Genomic DNA, 17,865 nt, shown 5'->3' with positions numbered 1-17,865 from the left:
ATTAACATTGGCCTGATAGGAAAACGTTAGATGGATGATATGTTTTCAGATTTCTCCAAAAATATGTTTTCATTGAACTAGTCGGTGGAAATTTAAAAACAAAAAAAAAAGACTAATTAAGAATGTATGAGCACGGTAGTAGGACAGAAATTTAAGTTAATTATATACTATCCATTTTGATGGTGAATTATGTTAAAACTTGAAAATACATATAAGACGAAAAATAAGAATTTTTCGATATCTGAAATAATTTTCAAAATATTGATGAATAAAATTTTGTTTAATTATTTAGCTTTCGATATTTCGAAAGCCAAGGCTGATATCGAACAATTGCATTCTTATTTTTGGTGTACATTCATGAAGTTATAACAAAATTCATCATCAAAATTGAAAATAAGACAACAATAATTTTAACCACAAGTCTACCTACTATCTTCATATTCAATTAATTTTTTATTCTAATAAAAAGATGATGATCTCAATAAGAATCACTTTTTCCAACATATCCATTTTCTGGTCCTCCAAAAATTGAAATTTGCATAGTTCCAGAAAATGAACATCCTTTTAAATAGAATGTCAAACAAAATTTCAACGTCATAATTTTGGCCTCTAAGTGATCTTTATATGAAAAGAGCAAATAGGTATTTTGGACTATAAGTGCTATTCGGCTTACAGAACAAATACACCTATGATAAATTCAAATAAAATTGATCCAATTTTCTTATATTTTAGTTGAAAAGTTCCAATTTGACGGCCAATCTCTGATCGATTCTTCACAGAACCTCAACATCGTATCAGTCCATCATGGTACAAAACTTTGACGAAAAGCACAATAGCAAATTATGGATATGTCAAATGATTTTTAAAAAAATTGTTATTTTCGGGAGTTGAATCAAAAACTTTCGTTTAGAAAGTTAATAATAGTGCACTTGCTTTCACATTTATATAGGGAGTGAAATAAGTGCATTGGCCTGGAACACATATCTCTTATCAGCATAATAGCGAAACAACATTACACTCACTGACGACAAAAGTGATGAGAGAATTTATGAGTTACAATGTTTTCACATTGAACCTATTATGGTTTGTGTGTACGAACGAATGGCGGGAGGAGATTAAATTGAAAACAATTTACAATTGAAGTGAGAAAATATTTCATATTTGATTGTATATTATATGTCATATGATACATTTTATTCATATAATATATTCTTCAGCCCCCTTTGTGTACTTCCTTATACTTAATGCCCAGTGAGTAGTTTGGTAGGTGTATCCCTTTTTTTGGTCATTTTATATACTAATGTATAATATTTATCAAATATATGACTATTAAAATTATTTAGGATGCTGTGAGGTAAAAAGTGCAATTTTAAGGATAACACTTTGCGTTTTACAGGGGAGACTGGGTACAATAGTAACGGCGGGTCAAAAGTAACAAATACTTTGTAGGTTTATCTAACAGTCAAAAAATTGCTTCCCTACCGTCAAATGATAGCCTATCTGTCAGATTTTGTGAGAGAACAATACGTGATTTTACATATCAAAAGTAGGACTTTTGAAGTTTACTTATTTCATATTTACGTCGTATTAATAGCCTGATATTGATCTAAGAGTTTGCAAATTATTTCTTGATTACATTGTTTTTTTTTACAACTTACGATTTTTTTAAGTCTATGTGATTCATACAAAATATACAATTACATATAAGGAAAATCAAGATACTAATGTAAAGAGCATGCACGGAAGTTATATATGGATATAATAATTTCATTAAAATACTAACAGTCTAACACCTAACCAGCAACCAAGGTGAAAGTACAAAGTGTTAGTTTCGTACCAGGTCTCCAGCCAGGAAAAAAATATTGTAAGCCGCTTAAAAGTTGAAATGTTTTACGGTGTACTATAAGAAACAATGAATTGAATAAGAAACAATGCTAACCGAGTCAGTAAAAAAATACATATAGGGCCCATTCATTAATTACGTAAGCATTGGGGGGGAGGGGGTGTGGTATCAAAAAATCTATTCATGTGCTTATGTGGGGGGGGGGGTTAACACCCATTCTTACCTAAAATTTTACGAGATGAATTTTAATATTAGAAATAACTGATTCTTTTCTAACAACGTTTTATTTTTCGGCAAAACAAGATTAAATCTTACGTAAGAAAGAGGAGGGGAAACTTATGTATGCTTACATGGGGAGAGGGGTTTGTCAAAAATCATCAAAATTATGCTTACATAATTAATTAATGGCACCATAGAACGCCAACCGCATTTTTTGTGGCATACATTTCTATGTGAAATATAGCGATTTAGATTTTTCTGTGTGAGTCTACTGTATCAATTAATTTCATGGCAACCCAATCCGTCGAATCTCGCAAGTGGAAGGAAGAAATGTTTATGAACAAATTTCTATAAATAATTCGATTGTACCGAAATAATTTCAGATTATAAATTGTACGAAAATTTATTTACACCTAACTAAAAATAACCAATGGGATTCTTAAGGTCTGATAGCCTGTTTTTCACGAGTCTTCACATTCAAAAAAGCAACGTTTTTTAATTTGTCAAAACTTTTAACTAATAAAACATTAACTCTTTCTATGTTTTGAATGGAAAGGCTAAATCGCCTTTTATACGGAATTATACAAAAATCAATACGATCACTTTTAGGAAGATATGATTTGTCCAAATATGATGAGAATTAATTATAGCAATAACAAGAATAAAGGCGTGATTCCAAACTGTAACTTATATTTTCAATTTTTTTTTAAGCAAGAAAAACAATTGTGTAAATTATTCAAAATCGTAAGCGTAGGTATTTGGAATTTTATTTTGTACTCAAAAGTAACCACCTATCACTAAACACAGAAGAATATACATACTTAACAAAATTTTATTAAAGTATTTGCATTTATTATTGTCCCTAACAGAAATTGTTTTCATCCAAAAGGAAAACACAGACTTGAAAACGGTCGTATGTGTGATATACAAAGTATTATATGTATGTGAACGCACTATTTACATTATGAATTTAATACAATAGAACAATTTTAAATTACATTATGACTGCGTATAAAAGATATACATCTAGACTAGAAATATATATGTTACCGATAAAGGAAATAATGCAAGATTCTATACAATACAATACAGTAAAATCTCGTTTTTCGGGCCTTCGATCAAAAGAGCTTCTGCGTTATGTGAATTAACAGGCTTATCAGAGCAGTCCGCATTAATTGAGGTGTATGCTCGAAAATACTTTTAATATTTTGAAATTACTATACTGTTTCTTTATTTCTTACGTGTTATCGAAGTTTTAGCTTATCCGAGGTACCTCCTCCTCACATTATCTCGGATAAACGGAATTTTGCTGAATTCCTGTAGGTAAAATGAAAAATTATTTTTGGCTACTATTAAATAATCAGTATCGTACTCCTTAACTTTAGTGAGCAAGAACATCAATTTTATATACTTTAAAAAAAAAAAATTTTTTATCAAATGATCATCAAATCAAAGTTTTACCTGTTGATAACAAAACAAAAATAGTAATATACAATTAATCATAAATTTAATTTTTATTTGATAAAAATTGCTCAAAAAATATATAAAAACCTTAAATATACGTAATTTATTTTATGTCACTTCAAGCACAAAAAGTTTTCTTTGAAAGATTTTTCTGTAACTTACCCTACATATTAAAGGGCTGAGGAATTATAAAACCCGAGATCTAAGCATACATAGGGGCATAAGGTTAAACAGTGGGAAGCGACTTTGTATTATACTATGTATTGAAGGTTTATTATATCCGTCAACGTCTGTAAACAGACATGACACATCATCATCATCATCATCATTGAAGGTTTAATTAATCGATTTACTAAAATCGAAAAACACGTGTTGAATTAAATGAAGAGTATAAAAAAAAGGTTTGCGTCATAAATATTCGTTCTATCAATGAATTGTATTTTTATCGGTGAAAGTAAAAGAATTAATTTTTCTTACCCTATATCTATATACCCTTACCTTTTTCTTATCTTTTATAAAATTGATCCAAATTAATATTCCTATCTTAAATTTTTTTAAACATTTAAATATTTCGTTTTGGAGCTAATCAATCAAAAAAAAACTTATACCTACAAAAGTTGCACAGTTTGATGGGGAACATTCTTTTGTGAGATTAGATCGAACCTAGTTCTTCGGGTTTCCTTAATAGCCAATTTAGATCCTAAACGGTAACAGATAGAAAAACACTTTAATTTAGAAAGTTGGTCCTTATTTAAAAAAAAAAAAAAAAAAAAAAAAAAAAAAAAAATAACAATTTCGGCTCAAAATATTTTTTTCGAAAAATGTCAGCTTTCGGAAGAAATGCGACTTGAAAATATGTCATTATTGCATTTAATTGAAAGAAAGCTCCTTAACTATGGAAAAATGAGTTAGCCAAAAGTTATCAAGGGCAATAGAGGATTCGCCTGTGTCCATGAATTTTACCTACAATTATCGATAAACTTTACACGTGATTTCTTTCGATTTTATGAAGTATGAAGTATATATTTTTAAGTCGCATTTCCTCCGAAGGCTAACGTTTTTCGAAATAATCTTTTGAACAAAAATTGTTAGTTTTTTATGAGAAAAAACTTTTCAATTTAAAGTATTATTCTATCTCTGACAGTTTAGGATCTAAATTGGCTATTAAAGAAACCCGAAGAACTAGATCGAATCTGATGACAGAACATGATGTCTCCCATCAAACTTTGCTATTTATGTTTAAGTTATTTTTTTATTGGTTAACTAAAAAAACGATATATTTAGGTGTATAGATTAAAATGGTCCACCCTGTATATTATTCGATATAAACGCTTGAATCATTTATTATTTACTTTACCAGTAACAGATACAACAGAATATATGAAAATATTATATTTTTTTCCCTTGCGAATAATAACTAATAAATAATCAGTGTTTAATGAAACTTAAAATATTCATATTTTATTCTATTTATAAATGTTATTAAATTACCCATATCGTCTGGTTTCATTCGAGTGTATAATTCACCTATGGTTACGAAATATACATATATTGACATATATGTTTACAACGACTTAAAATGCAGTTTTGCTATACCCAATGAGTTGGTAGAATTAATCAAAATACATTGTTTTAAATTTTCCAATCAATTGAAGATGTCTTAATCTGATGTGGAGCAATAAAAAAAATAATTTACATTTCACCCTATAATATTTCTCCCTGTTATTAAATCAAGACATAATGAAAAGATTGATAAAGTTTTACTGTTTGTTTGTGCAGAAAATAATTTAACGTTAACGACGCTTTCTTGCAAAGAACGCGCCACATCAAACTCCCAAACTCACGCCACATGTGAAACCAAAATATTTTGAAAACAGGAAACGTTCATTCGAAGATCATGTGCACTTTCATTGTGTGACCACCTAATCGAACGGAGCTATTTTGATACAATTTTTATATAGGTTAAATCGGGTAACAAATCATATATGCCTAATTATTTCGTTAAAATTTTTTAATTATTTAAAGTAAATAATTAAATTGTTTTCGAACTTAAAAATTGAATAAAATTAATTATTTACACCGTTAAAAACACATTTTAAGGTTGATGTCAAGTCAGTTAGCTATTTCAAATTACTACAAACTATACGATTCGATAAATTATACGACTTTGGCTTTAAGAACGTCTTTCGTTTTTAGGTATTATGTATACCTACATCGATCGACACGAATATACAGTCGTAGCTTAATTCCACATCATACAAACTATAGTTTGCTATTTTTATGAATATTATTCCAATCTCAAGAAATTACAGTATTAAAAATAAAATTTGAAGCAGAACTGTATGTTTCGAAACTAATTTTTTCGAGTGCGCCTAGTCGACAAAAACCCTCCAAGAAACGTTTCTACCTAGAATTTTACATTCCTGTATATTTTTGTCTCCTTTTCAGGGCAAAAAATTAGCAATATTTAATTTTTAAGGCATAATTTAATGTATTTGATTTAAAGTAGTTTTACGAAAGGAGCCCAGTATTAACCAGGGTACTCCAAATCCTGGATATTTATGTTAAAATCCCAACGACGAATTTTAGTAGTAAGAAATTGGTTTTTGGAATTCCATCAATATAAAAAATCGAAATTATAAATTTTACTTATTTTGCTTGTATAATATTGTGTTCGATTAGGATTGTATCAGTGAAGAAAGCGATAGTAGACGTTAGTATATCTTTTTCTAGCTACATATTCTAGCCCATTGTTCTCCGTAGAACATCGTTATATTTTCTCCTAGCTCATTTTCACTTGAATTTCACTTCCTTTTTCATGTTTTATTACATTAGAAAATGAAAACAGTATTGCTGGCAAATCATTAATAACGTTCAAACTCAAACTTGTTTTCTTTTTTGTTTTTTTGCTTATTTATTATTGTTTTGTTGGAATGATTTAGTCTGTAAATTGTAAATAAAATTGCTTTTAAAATAAATGATACGACACGTTACACAGACTTTCTAATAATTGGTGAAAAATAATGAACCTACAAAAGTTCATTCAAAGTCACTTTTAAAGGAGGAAAGAGTTGCATAACGGTTCTTCGTTCTTATCAGGTGGTTTTTATACCATGTACATATGAAATATACATAGTACATTAAGTTTAGTCCCAAGTTTATATCGCTTAAAAATTGTGAAGCTGCGAAAAAAATTTTGGTATAGGTGTTCATAGAATCGCCTTATAGCGTATTCAGGACGTAAAAAGTGAAGTTCGAGTTGGTAAATGAGCAATATAGGTCAATTGGGTCTTGAATCTTGGTCTGTAGCACCCATCTTGTAAACCGTTAGAGATAGAACAAAAGTTTAAATATAAAAAATGTTCCTTATAAAAAAAAAAAAAAATTTTTTTTCAAAACATTTTTTGTAAACATCACTGTTTACCCACGAGGACGTTAATTAGGTGCAAATTTTTAATATGATTGGTTATATCAGTTATAACTACTGTAACACATATATGTGTATGTGCCTATTTAAAAGTAGATAACGTTAATTAGGTGTAAATTTTATAGTATGTATTAATATGGTTATATCAGTTATAACTACCATAACACATATATATGTGTGTGCCTATTTAAAAGTGGATATCTTTTTTTATTTACGGGACGTCAAAAAACAAACGATTGCGTTATCAACACTGTCTTTAGATGGTATTTTAACAAGTAACTCAGTCAATTGTTTGTTTTCATTTGTTTCATTATAGGTTTTTATATGACCTCGAATACAGCTTTAAAACTCAAGGACATCTAGAAGCCAACTCAACTTCGTAACTCATAAAGAAAATCACTTTTAATAAGAAGAATGTTCGTTGTTAAAAGCCATATGTTTTTTTCATAAATTGAATACATACAAAAATTGTCTTCCACAAAAACTTTTGTTTGAATTATATTTCTGAAAACTTTTGTTTGGAATATTTACCTTTTGGAGGATAAGGAATTATCAAACATACCGTTTAAGAATTTTTATTATAAATGGAATAATACTGGCAAAAGATTTTGAGATGATCATTTTTCATGCTGTAAAATAATTTTCTGTAAAGTTTACAAGAAACAATTCAACAACGATCAGATCTGATTTTATGACGGGGGTTAAAATTTATTTAATTCTTAATTTATGACATTTATTCCAGTCCAACATTATCAATTATTATTCTTCCGGTGAAGTGGTTCCCACATCTCCAAGTTCGACATTTACAGGTTTTTCATCTCCAGAATCGCCATTTAAAGTTCCATTTTTCGGTGCACCAGCAGCATCATCAGCACCAGCAGTTATATTAGCGGTAGTATCATTACTTCCTCCACTGTAGGCTTCCCAACTTATACATTTCGACCTAGCATAGTGTAAAGGACCAAGACGACAATAGCCTGGTGCACAAGCACATCCAGGCATGCATAATAATTTACATGGTCTCACTGCCATTTCACATTGTGGTTGACAATGTCCAGAGCAAGGATCGTAGACTTCATTTGCACGAGTTGGACACACTATTATTTAAAAAAAAAATATTTCTTTAATTGAAGTTCATTCACAGGTAAAACTAAGTTATTAGAAGTCCGTTAGAATATTCCATAAACAAAAGGATTTTTAAGAAAGTATGCTAATTAAGCTATTTTCAGTTTTTATGTTGATTTTTTCCCTTTAAAATATTTTTAAACGAGCCATTCACGAGAGTGTGTCCGATATATTAGAACGGAAAATGATCAGATAATAAAATTTAATCCAATTTGCTTCCTCTATCTTTCAACCTCCTAATTTTTAAATGCCGCTAATTTGGATTTAAGAAAAAATAGATAAAAACATTTCTGAAATAATGTCTCATTTTTGAACGCAAGAGGGCTAAAAACTTCAGAACCGAACCTACTCCTCTATAGTCGACAAACTCCACCCTACCAACTAGTAGTTACAACAATACTCCGGGCCTCTAAAATTTTCGGTCTATTTTCTCAGATTACCCGCTCATCTTCAATCGCGAGGTATTCATCAGTAAAAAATTAATGCTTACCGATATGACCCTAACAATAACAGTAATATACCTATCGCCCTGGCTATAAAATGCCGTGGGTCCAATTAATACGAGTATCCAATTAATTCGGCACAATATGGTAAACTTTTTTATTATGTGTTCTTTGAAAAAAAATTATTCTTGACAAAAAATTAAATTTTGCATGGTCTAGAATGAATTTTTTTTTATCGACCATATTTATTAAGACAAGTTGATCCGAATTGAAAACTATATGATCAGATATCCAATATTATTCATCTCCCATGAAAAAAAATTTGTATTATTTTTACTAACTTTTCTCTGTATTAGAATTGATAATTTATGTCTTTATCAGTGCATCCTGTAGGTTTCAATTTGAATCAACTATTCATAAAAAAAAAGTGCTTTAATATTTGGCAAAATTTACAATTACCACAAAACTCGTATACGAATGCAAAATATTCATTATGCATTCTAGGCCATGCAGAACTATTTATCAAGAACTACTTGTTTTCATAAAACAAACAATAAAAATTTTTTCCATATGGTGCCGACATAATTGGACCCACTGTATAAAAATATGTTCTGAAATTCCATACCCGTTTCAATAACTCTACAAACCTTTCTTAAAACAATCAGCATCTCCCATTTCACACAAACGTTTCGGATCACGATAAGGAACTATTTGTGATATTCCAAGTGTGATGCAAAATAGAAAACTACAGGTGACAACACAGGAATACATTTTTTTAGCCCACACCGTTCAGTTCAATTTTTAAATCTGTGCAAATACAAAATAAAAATCTGTATAAGTCTAAAAACAATCAAAAATCACTATGAAATCGCAATAAAAGCATTTGTGTAATTAAAATTTTTGATACAGGATGATCAAAATTTAGATTTTCCATAAAAAGTATGTAAAATAAATATTTAGTTATAAGTTTAGTCTGTTACTTTTAGCCAAAACACTTTTCGTAAAGGTTTAAGGCTATTTTCTTTAAAAGTTCTGGATTATAAGCACGGTAAGAGTAAATAAGCTTATAGTGAAATAATGTATAATTTTTATCTATACTGTACCACTCAACAATTTCTCATACAAAAAAAAGTAGACAATGACTTGTTTAAAATTATTTTTATCCCCCGAACTAAAAAAGAGATGTTATCATAAGATTGATCGCTACGTGTGTGTGTGTGGCGATGGTCTTCAAAATCGGCTCAGTTTGGAAAAGACTTAAAGGAAAAAAGTAATTTAATGGAGAGTGTTCTAAGATGTATTTCACGTGTGAGTTTAGGTGCCCATACCCGCAAAATTTGTTAGGGGTTTTTTAACTTTTGTAAATTTCACTTGTATATATAATTATTTCTCTTCAACCACAATACTTTAACTATATAGTCGTTTCTGTTCAACTATAAAATGTTTTAGCTTTGCATCATGATTTTTTTCTAGAATTAAAAAACTTGTTAAAAACACAACCTAATACAATGCTTTTCATGTTAATTATCCGAACTTTAATTAAAGTTATCTGGAGACGGTTAATAGACTTCAAAATCTTATGGTAATTATATTATACTATCCTTAATAAGTATAAAATTTAAAATTTTATGCCCGTTGCGAGATGGCAATGTTTCGATATGTTTTGAGGCTGCCCATACGTATATACATTCGAAATAAATCGATCCTTAACCCAAATATTTTCCTGTATTTGGTAACAGAATAATTTTCCTAATGTACAGTTTTGGTTGGTAATTTATATCAAGGGACTCGTTCACCTGTTTAATATAATTATTATACGAATTATAATAACATGTCACTAATACATTATTGCCTGATGTAAATTAGGTTGGTTATAACAATTAACACTATAGTTTTAATTTGAATCTATTGATAACAATGCACTCAGGTAATTTGATCGGAAATTTTACAATATCCTCAATAGCGTTCATAACATATAATTTCATTATATTGTAACATGTATCCTTAATACCACAAAACCGTAATCTGTTTTCGCTATGTGCATTCAAATGAGGTATCGTTGAAAGCGTCTTAATCGTTCGCTGGTTATACGTCACATTAAATTAAATTTGGCGACCCCAGCGAACATACAGTCATGAAGTAAAAATAAATTTTTATTTAATGATACCGTGTTAGGTATCCAATGAAAGGGCGGGATTATCACTTATCAAATATATAAATAATAAGTACAGTAATTGGAACACCCCCGTATTTTATTGAGTCTTTGAGTCCAATCTCAATTAATGAGACTCTACTGTACTAATTGCTGTCGGGTTTGTAAGTGTAGGAATCATAAAATTCTTAAAAACTTAGAATTAACATAGATTCTTTCGTGCATAAATAAACACAGGCACAGACAGAAATAAGTCTGTCGAAAATATACGTATACTTATACCTACTCGATGGAGAAAGTTGCATCAAGGAAACTGCTAAATTTGAGTTATTTTTAAATGTGGTTGTGTTTATAAAAGAAATAACTGAATGATTCTATGCAGATTATAAAAGACGTTGATGACTATTTTTCCTTATAATATGGCCATAGACCAAAGATGAAAAACATAGACAAAGGGAAAACATTTGGGGGTTCGTAAGAAGTAAGGATTTGAAAAGTACAAAGTCACGAACATTAGATAGTTTTTTTCTATACAACTATTTGGTTCTATACTTCATTCACGAAGAGACGGATTACAATTTTATTAAGTATTAATATTAATTTTATTGAATGCGTGTAGAAGTCAATTTAGTGCTGTGAAAGAAAATAATTATAACATATTTTAATTATATTATCATTTTTCAAACAAATTTGTATGACAATATTTCTTATCACTTTGTTTTATGCAATAATATTACAAAAACGATGAAATTTTTGTATGAAAACTCATATTAATAGTAATATAATCAAAAGATAGGTTAGGTTAGGTTAGGTTAGAGTGGTTGTCCTGAGGTAGGACACACAGATCATTGGGTCCGTTGTGATACCGAAATAGAGTTGACCCATCCTCGGTCACTACTCCATGGACCATTTATCAAAAAATATATAAATTTAAAATATTTCCACGCTAAATTATTGCATATTCTGCTATTACGACCTTGATGAGTTAAAATATATTAAAATTAAGACAATTAATTAATATTGGAACTAAACGATTTATTTTAGACTTTCCGATTTATTTTAAAATTGATTTTAGATATACAATCAATTATTTAATTTTTACACCATAATTGATTTCTCAAAGGTAGTAACAATTTTGTTTTTAATTATTTCATTTTAATTAGTGAAACTAATATACTTAGTGTTTTATTACAAAGTTTTGAAAATTTAACGGAGCAGCAGAAGCGTTAATCTTAGCGAATATTTCCATAAAAATTCATAATTTTTATTGAATGTGAAACTGTTATTGGTAAACTTTTCGATTCTGGCCAATAGGGGCTTATTCAGAATAATGCTCAAAAATATTAAAAGATAGTGGCAGCTTTTGGATAATTAAAAGAAGTATGTGTGGTTCTGCATTGTAAAATTACCTTTTCTTGTATTCTTTGTTTCTGATGTTTTTTTATTTCTGATGAGCCTTCTATAAGCCAAAAATCAATATTTCCCCTCCCCCTTTTGACCAAAACATGAGTCCGCTTATGATCTATGAATTCTATTTTTTCATCGGGTAGAACCATTAAATAGAGGAATGTTGTAAGTTGCCGTTTTTCGTGACATTGTAAATTTTCACGCGAGACAAAAATTTTTTCGCCTGTATATATTACTTCCATTTTACAGTCCTTATATATTACTTTCAATTTTTCTTCCAACTAGACCTATATAGAAAGATTATTTTAAGCTTTTGTTTATAAAAAAGTATAAATTGATCTCGATAATGAAAAATATCGTGTATGTAAATCAGAATTTTAAAATTATTTTCCAAAACTATGTGATGCACTTTAATAGGTATCTACTATGAAGAAAGGTTGGGTTATTCGAACGAAATAACCAAGTACACACACATATTTAGAATGCAATCAACTTTGTTTTTTCTACCCATAAACTATATAGGGTAAAGTTGTTTAGGTCTTCCTAGTACCACTTATTAATAATTTCTTTTTTCGTTTTCGTCACTTTAAAATACTGACATGGCCTTTACTTGTTTAATTATGAACTCGTTAGTAGGATGTGAACATTCTTTTTGAATTTTTGTATTGTTGAATGTGTTTAAAATACACTCGTAAATCTGGTTTTACAAAACAGTTCCGCGATTCAAAAAAATCTGCTAGTCCTGCCGACTTAAATCTTTAAAAAACTTGTTGCAAATAGCTAAAATCACTTTCCAAATGATCAAAATCTGTCAAAAACCTGAAATAAAAAGAACCTTTAAAAACCTTTCTGAACAAAAAATCCCTTTTTCTTTTTCACAAGGAATGTGCAATTTTTTTTGTTTTTGAATTTTGACTAATTAATTTTGACATTCAAAGACATTCAGGGATATCGATATTATTAACAAAATTATGTATGGTTTCTATTTTTCTATGACCACAGAAATCGATGCTAGAGTGGAACCGATTCACATTCTCTTTTTAGAGCTATCACCTTCAGTGTGTTAGAGATATCACCTTCAAGGATGTAGAGCAGAGTAGCAACTTTCTATGACCACAGAAATCGATGCTAGAGTGGAACCGATTCACATTCTCTTTTTAGAGCTATCACCTTCAGTGTGTTAGAGATATCACCTTCAAGGATGTAGAGCAGAGTAGCAACTTTCAGTAAAAGTCACAAATGAAAAATGATGTATTTTCAATTTTGATTCAATGATGTTGTATCTTGTCGATATAAGACGAAAAAGTAAAAATAAAATTTTTCAATTTCTGGCATAATTTTCAAAACATTGGCAATTGAAAATTTTGTTTAATTATTCAGCTTTCTATACTTCGAAAATCATGGCAGATATCGAAAAATTGTATTCTTATTTTTCGTCTAAATTCATGAAGTTATAACAAAATTCATCACCAAAGTTAAAAATTATTTCATCATCAAAGTTAAAAATTATTTCATCATCAAAGTTAAAAATGAGATAAAAATAAATTCAATCCTAAGCCTACTCTGCTCGTACAATCCCTACATGAACAGTGACACTTGGTTTTTTCTTTTCTATGCTCTTGCTTTAATCTTTTTTTATTCGTCTTCTTTTTTAAGTAGTGAAAATTAGCAAAAACTTTCAAAATATGTCGTTTTTTGAAATTTCTCCTTAAGATCAATTCATGAAAACTTTAACTTTAACATGAATAATTAATTAAAGACCCTGGTGCCCCCCTCCTGAAACTTTGATAATTGATTTGTAAATTTTTAACTACATAAAATAACCAAGCCTTAATCTTCAAATTGCTACCCTGCTCCTTATCACAGGATATTATAAATAATAAATAAAAAGTTTCTCCAAAAAATAAAAATAAAAATAAAAACGTCGATTTTTTGTCTAGGAAACTCAAAAGCTCCCTTAGGTGGATCTTGACGATCCTCCCATGCAGTTTATACATTATATGAAATTGTTTGTTATATCTTTTATCGAAGTTCTATCAAAGTCATGATCTGTGTATGTTGTTATAAAGCATATCTACAAGCTGTTTACTACTATTAGGTTACTGCAGAAAGAAGAAGGGTATCATCTCATTCGTGAATGATTATATTTCACTATAATATTGTTGAACATTTTGAAAATGGTTTTACTATACTAGCTGCTATCAAATTTGAAAAATTTACTTCCTGCCGTATATCTTAAGCAAGCGCGTATATAGATAGCATTACATGAGCATTTTTGGTTAATTAATAACTTTATAACACTCTTAAAATTAGTTTGTTTCGTTAACTACTGCGTTAAACAACTAACTAACTCGTTTACGATTTTGGTTAATCTCTCAGAAACTATTACTATTAAATTACAATTAAATTAAATTTCTAACGAAACAAAAAAATCAAAATCGGTTCATCTGTTTAGGCGTTATGATGCCACAGACAGACAGACACTCAGTCACACATAGCGGTCAAACTTATAACACCCCTTTTTTTTGGTTCGGGGGTTAAAAATGACTTTTATCAAAACCAGAGACAACAAAATTTTCACGGTTTTTTGCAAATTTCTTAACAGGTACCTGCCCCCTTTAAATGAATCTAGAAAATCATAGAAAAATGTTTGTTTCGGAATTTGATAAATCATAGTATAAAGGACAATATTGATATATTTGGATCTTAACTTTGCGATTAAACGACTTTATTAGATATCGGCAGAAGCTTCGTAGGTACGGGATAAAGAAATAGGTCCAGCCTTTCATCCCTCGTATTGATTTCAGTCGATTTTTAGAGACAACTCTCCAATAACAAAAACTAAAATATCCCCCTTTCTTTTTTACATTTGTTTAAGCATTTCAATTATTATTTACCTATATTCAATTGAATCCCATTTTATTTGTCAATCAGTGTATAAAATATATAAAATACCAAACTATAATGTATCCTTATTTGTCCACTATATGTATAAGTACTCCTATCTTTTACTGTATATGTCTTTAAGAAAACATATTCTTTAGCTTTGTCAACTACACAAGTTGGTAACAATAAGTCCACTTTGCTTTTTCTCTATGCTTCTTATTTCAATTTTCAATATAATAATATATCGAGTACACAAAATAGAAAATTTATTTTTTAAAACAAAAATAAAAGATATACATATTATTGATTTTTAAAGAATAAACTACAAACGGCCAGAAAATTGTTTTATTTATTTTATTTACATTAATTTTTATATTCTTTGAATTATTTGAAGTCAGATAAAGTCGTAAGTTTGACAATTTAAGACATTATTTACTGATGGGTATATGACAAACTTTACTAATCAATTTTGAAGCGACTGTCCAAACTATAAAAGCTTATTTTTATTATTATAATCCATTATTCTTTAAATAAAATTATTTTTCGCAGGTTTTTTATCGAAACCTTATAACAAATTTAAATAAACAACAACTTTTGTTTGAAGCATTTTTTCGTAAACATCACTGTTTATGCGTGAGGGAGCAAATTAGGTCAGAGCAAAAATTAGGTCAGAACATTAACGAACAGTATAGTATGTATTATATGAGAATATCAGTTATGTGTGTATGACACCACTGTCGGCTATACATACGCGACTGTGGCTATCTGAGAGTGACTATCTTTCTTTACTTACATGACGTAAAAAAGATATCGATTGCGTATTCAGCATTGTCTATACATGGTATTTCAACAACTTACTCAGTAAATTGTTTGGTTTTACTTGTTTTGTTTAAATTTTTTTACTTGTTTTAACGTAATGTAGGAGATTTAACTTATAAAAGTAAAAGTTTTTACTTTTTAATCAACATTAAAATGCATGTATGCGTTCATTCACTTTATAACATATACAGCGTATAGCATATATGTAATACAAGTTGCATATTTATTAATTTTTTAAGTAAACTTCATTTGGATGATTTCATTAATTAACAATTAATAATGTTGATTATCAAATAGAAACAATCTACCAAGTTTTAGCGAAAAGCGAGCGGTTTATTTCATTATTCTTAATTTGTTGATGTTTGTTACATCTTTATCTATACAAACATTTAAAAAAATAGGTACTATCTTCAAGAATTGTTAACTTGATATTTTTTTTAAGTCGACTAAAAATTCACACAATAAGACCGAACTGGACGTTGTAAATTAATGAAGGAGCATATACAAAAACAATAAAAATTACCTCATTGCATGATTATAAAATATACCAAGTCCATTATTAAAGTTTACGTTAAATAAAGATTAAATTAGAAGCTTTTATAATAAATAATAAAGGTAGTACCTATATAGTGTAATAAATAATATTATTGCATCAACAATAACAACAACACACAAAACAATTTTAGTTTATATAAAATTAGGTCAACATTTACCTTGAAACAATCAAGGAACCTTTTTGTTATATTAAGTTATCTTAAAACACAACTGTTATTTTATTAGTAGTTATACACACCACCACACTATTAGATGTGCTGTGCAAGTTGCCTACCTACCTACCTACCTACCTAAGTGTGGTAAACTTTATATTATAACAACTGACGGTGTTTATGTTTTGTGTCTTTTTATCAATGTTCACAATAATAAAATATTATTATGTTGTTTGATAAAGAAAATGAGACAACTTTCAATATGAAAGACTAGTAATGAAACTAAAACTTCATGTCTTCAGCTGAGAAGTTTCGAAAATATGAACTGAATCATAGTACTAAATACTCTGAAATAAACAATAATTTATAGGTTTTTTAAAATATCTGAGCTGTAAAAATATTTTTATTTAATTGTTTATTTGATTGCGAAGTCTGAATTTACTTACGAGGGTATTATACCAATGCAAAAATGGTCAAAGTATTAGATAGAAGAAATAGATTTTGGAATGTAAGCACGAAAATAACGTAATTCTTAAGGGCACTCATCCTGATTCTATAGTGCTATTTGTTATCATTTTTCCAAAAAATCCCAACGTATTACTTCATAAATAATTGATTTTTATTTATTTTTATAGACACCTAGCTATTAACCAGTAAAAAAATTTTAATAAAAAGTACTTTTTAGGAGCAAGCTATTATTATACTAAAAAGTGGAAAATAATTTATCTTATGAATCAATCATGACTATTAGTAAAAGCTGGACACGCTCAATTAAAAATATCAATAATGATGTGAAGCGCCTCAAGCTTTTGCTAATAGTCATGTATGAGAGACCCATAAGAAAATTTTCTACTTTTTAGTACAATAAAAACTTGTCCCTATTTATTTAAATTTTTTATTTAAATCTAAGCAAGTGAAAACAAACAATTGACTGAGTTAACTGTTGAAATACCATGCATAGACAGTGTTGATTACTCTATCACATTACACATGCATACATGTCGTACATACATAAATAATATTCCCATATAATATATACAAAAAAATTTACGCTTAATTTGCTCCTTCACGGCTAAACAGTGATGGTTACGCAAAAATTTGTCAAACAAAAGTTTGAAACAAGGTGGTTATTTTTTTATAATGAATATTTTTTACATTTAAACTTTTATTCGACCTCTAACGGTTGACAAGATGGGTCCTACGGACCCAAAACCCAATTGACCAATGTTGCTCATTTACGAACTCGACCTCACTTTTTACGCCCTAAGTACGCTGTAAAAATTTCAGCTTGATATTTTTTTTCGTTTTTGAGTTATCGTGTCCACAGACAGACGGACGGACGGACAATCGGAAATAGACTAATTAGGTGATTT

At 28.9% G+C, this 17,865-nt stretch overlaps 1 protein-coding gene across 1 annotated transcript; it reads right to left on the bottom strand.

Moving 5' to 3' along the window:
* Positions 1-7,700: 7,700 nt before the first annotated feature.
* Positions 7,701-9,294, bottom strand: LOC123296714. Its single transcript, XM_044878313.1, has 2 exons — positions 9,169-9,294; positions 7,701-8,050 (listed from the first exon to the last, which is right to left on the bottom strand). Exons 1-2 carry the CDS (start codon positions 9,290-9,292, stop codon positions 7,713-7,715), a joined length of 462 nt encoding a protein of 153 aa, XP_044734248.1. The 5' UTR covers positions 9,293-9,294; the 3' UTR covers positions 7,701-7,712.
* Positions 9,295-17,865: the final 8,571 nt, after the last annotated feature.

This window comes from Chrysoperla carnea, chromosome 3 (assembly GCF_905475395.1).
Source record: "Chrysoperla carnea chromosome 3, inChrCarn1.1, whole genome shotgun sequence".
Classification (NCBI taxonomy): Eukaryota; Metazoa; Arthropoda; class Insecta; order Neuroptera; family Chrysopidae; genus Chrysoperla; species Chrysoperla carnea.
Note: the sequence above shows the minus strand (reverse complement) of the source record. Positions and strands in the feature narration are given on the sequence as shown.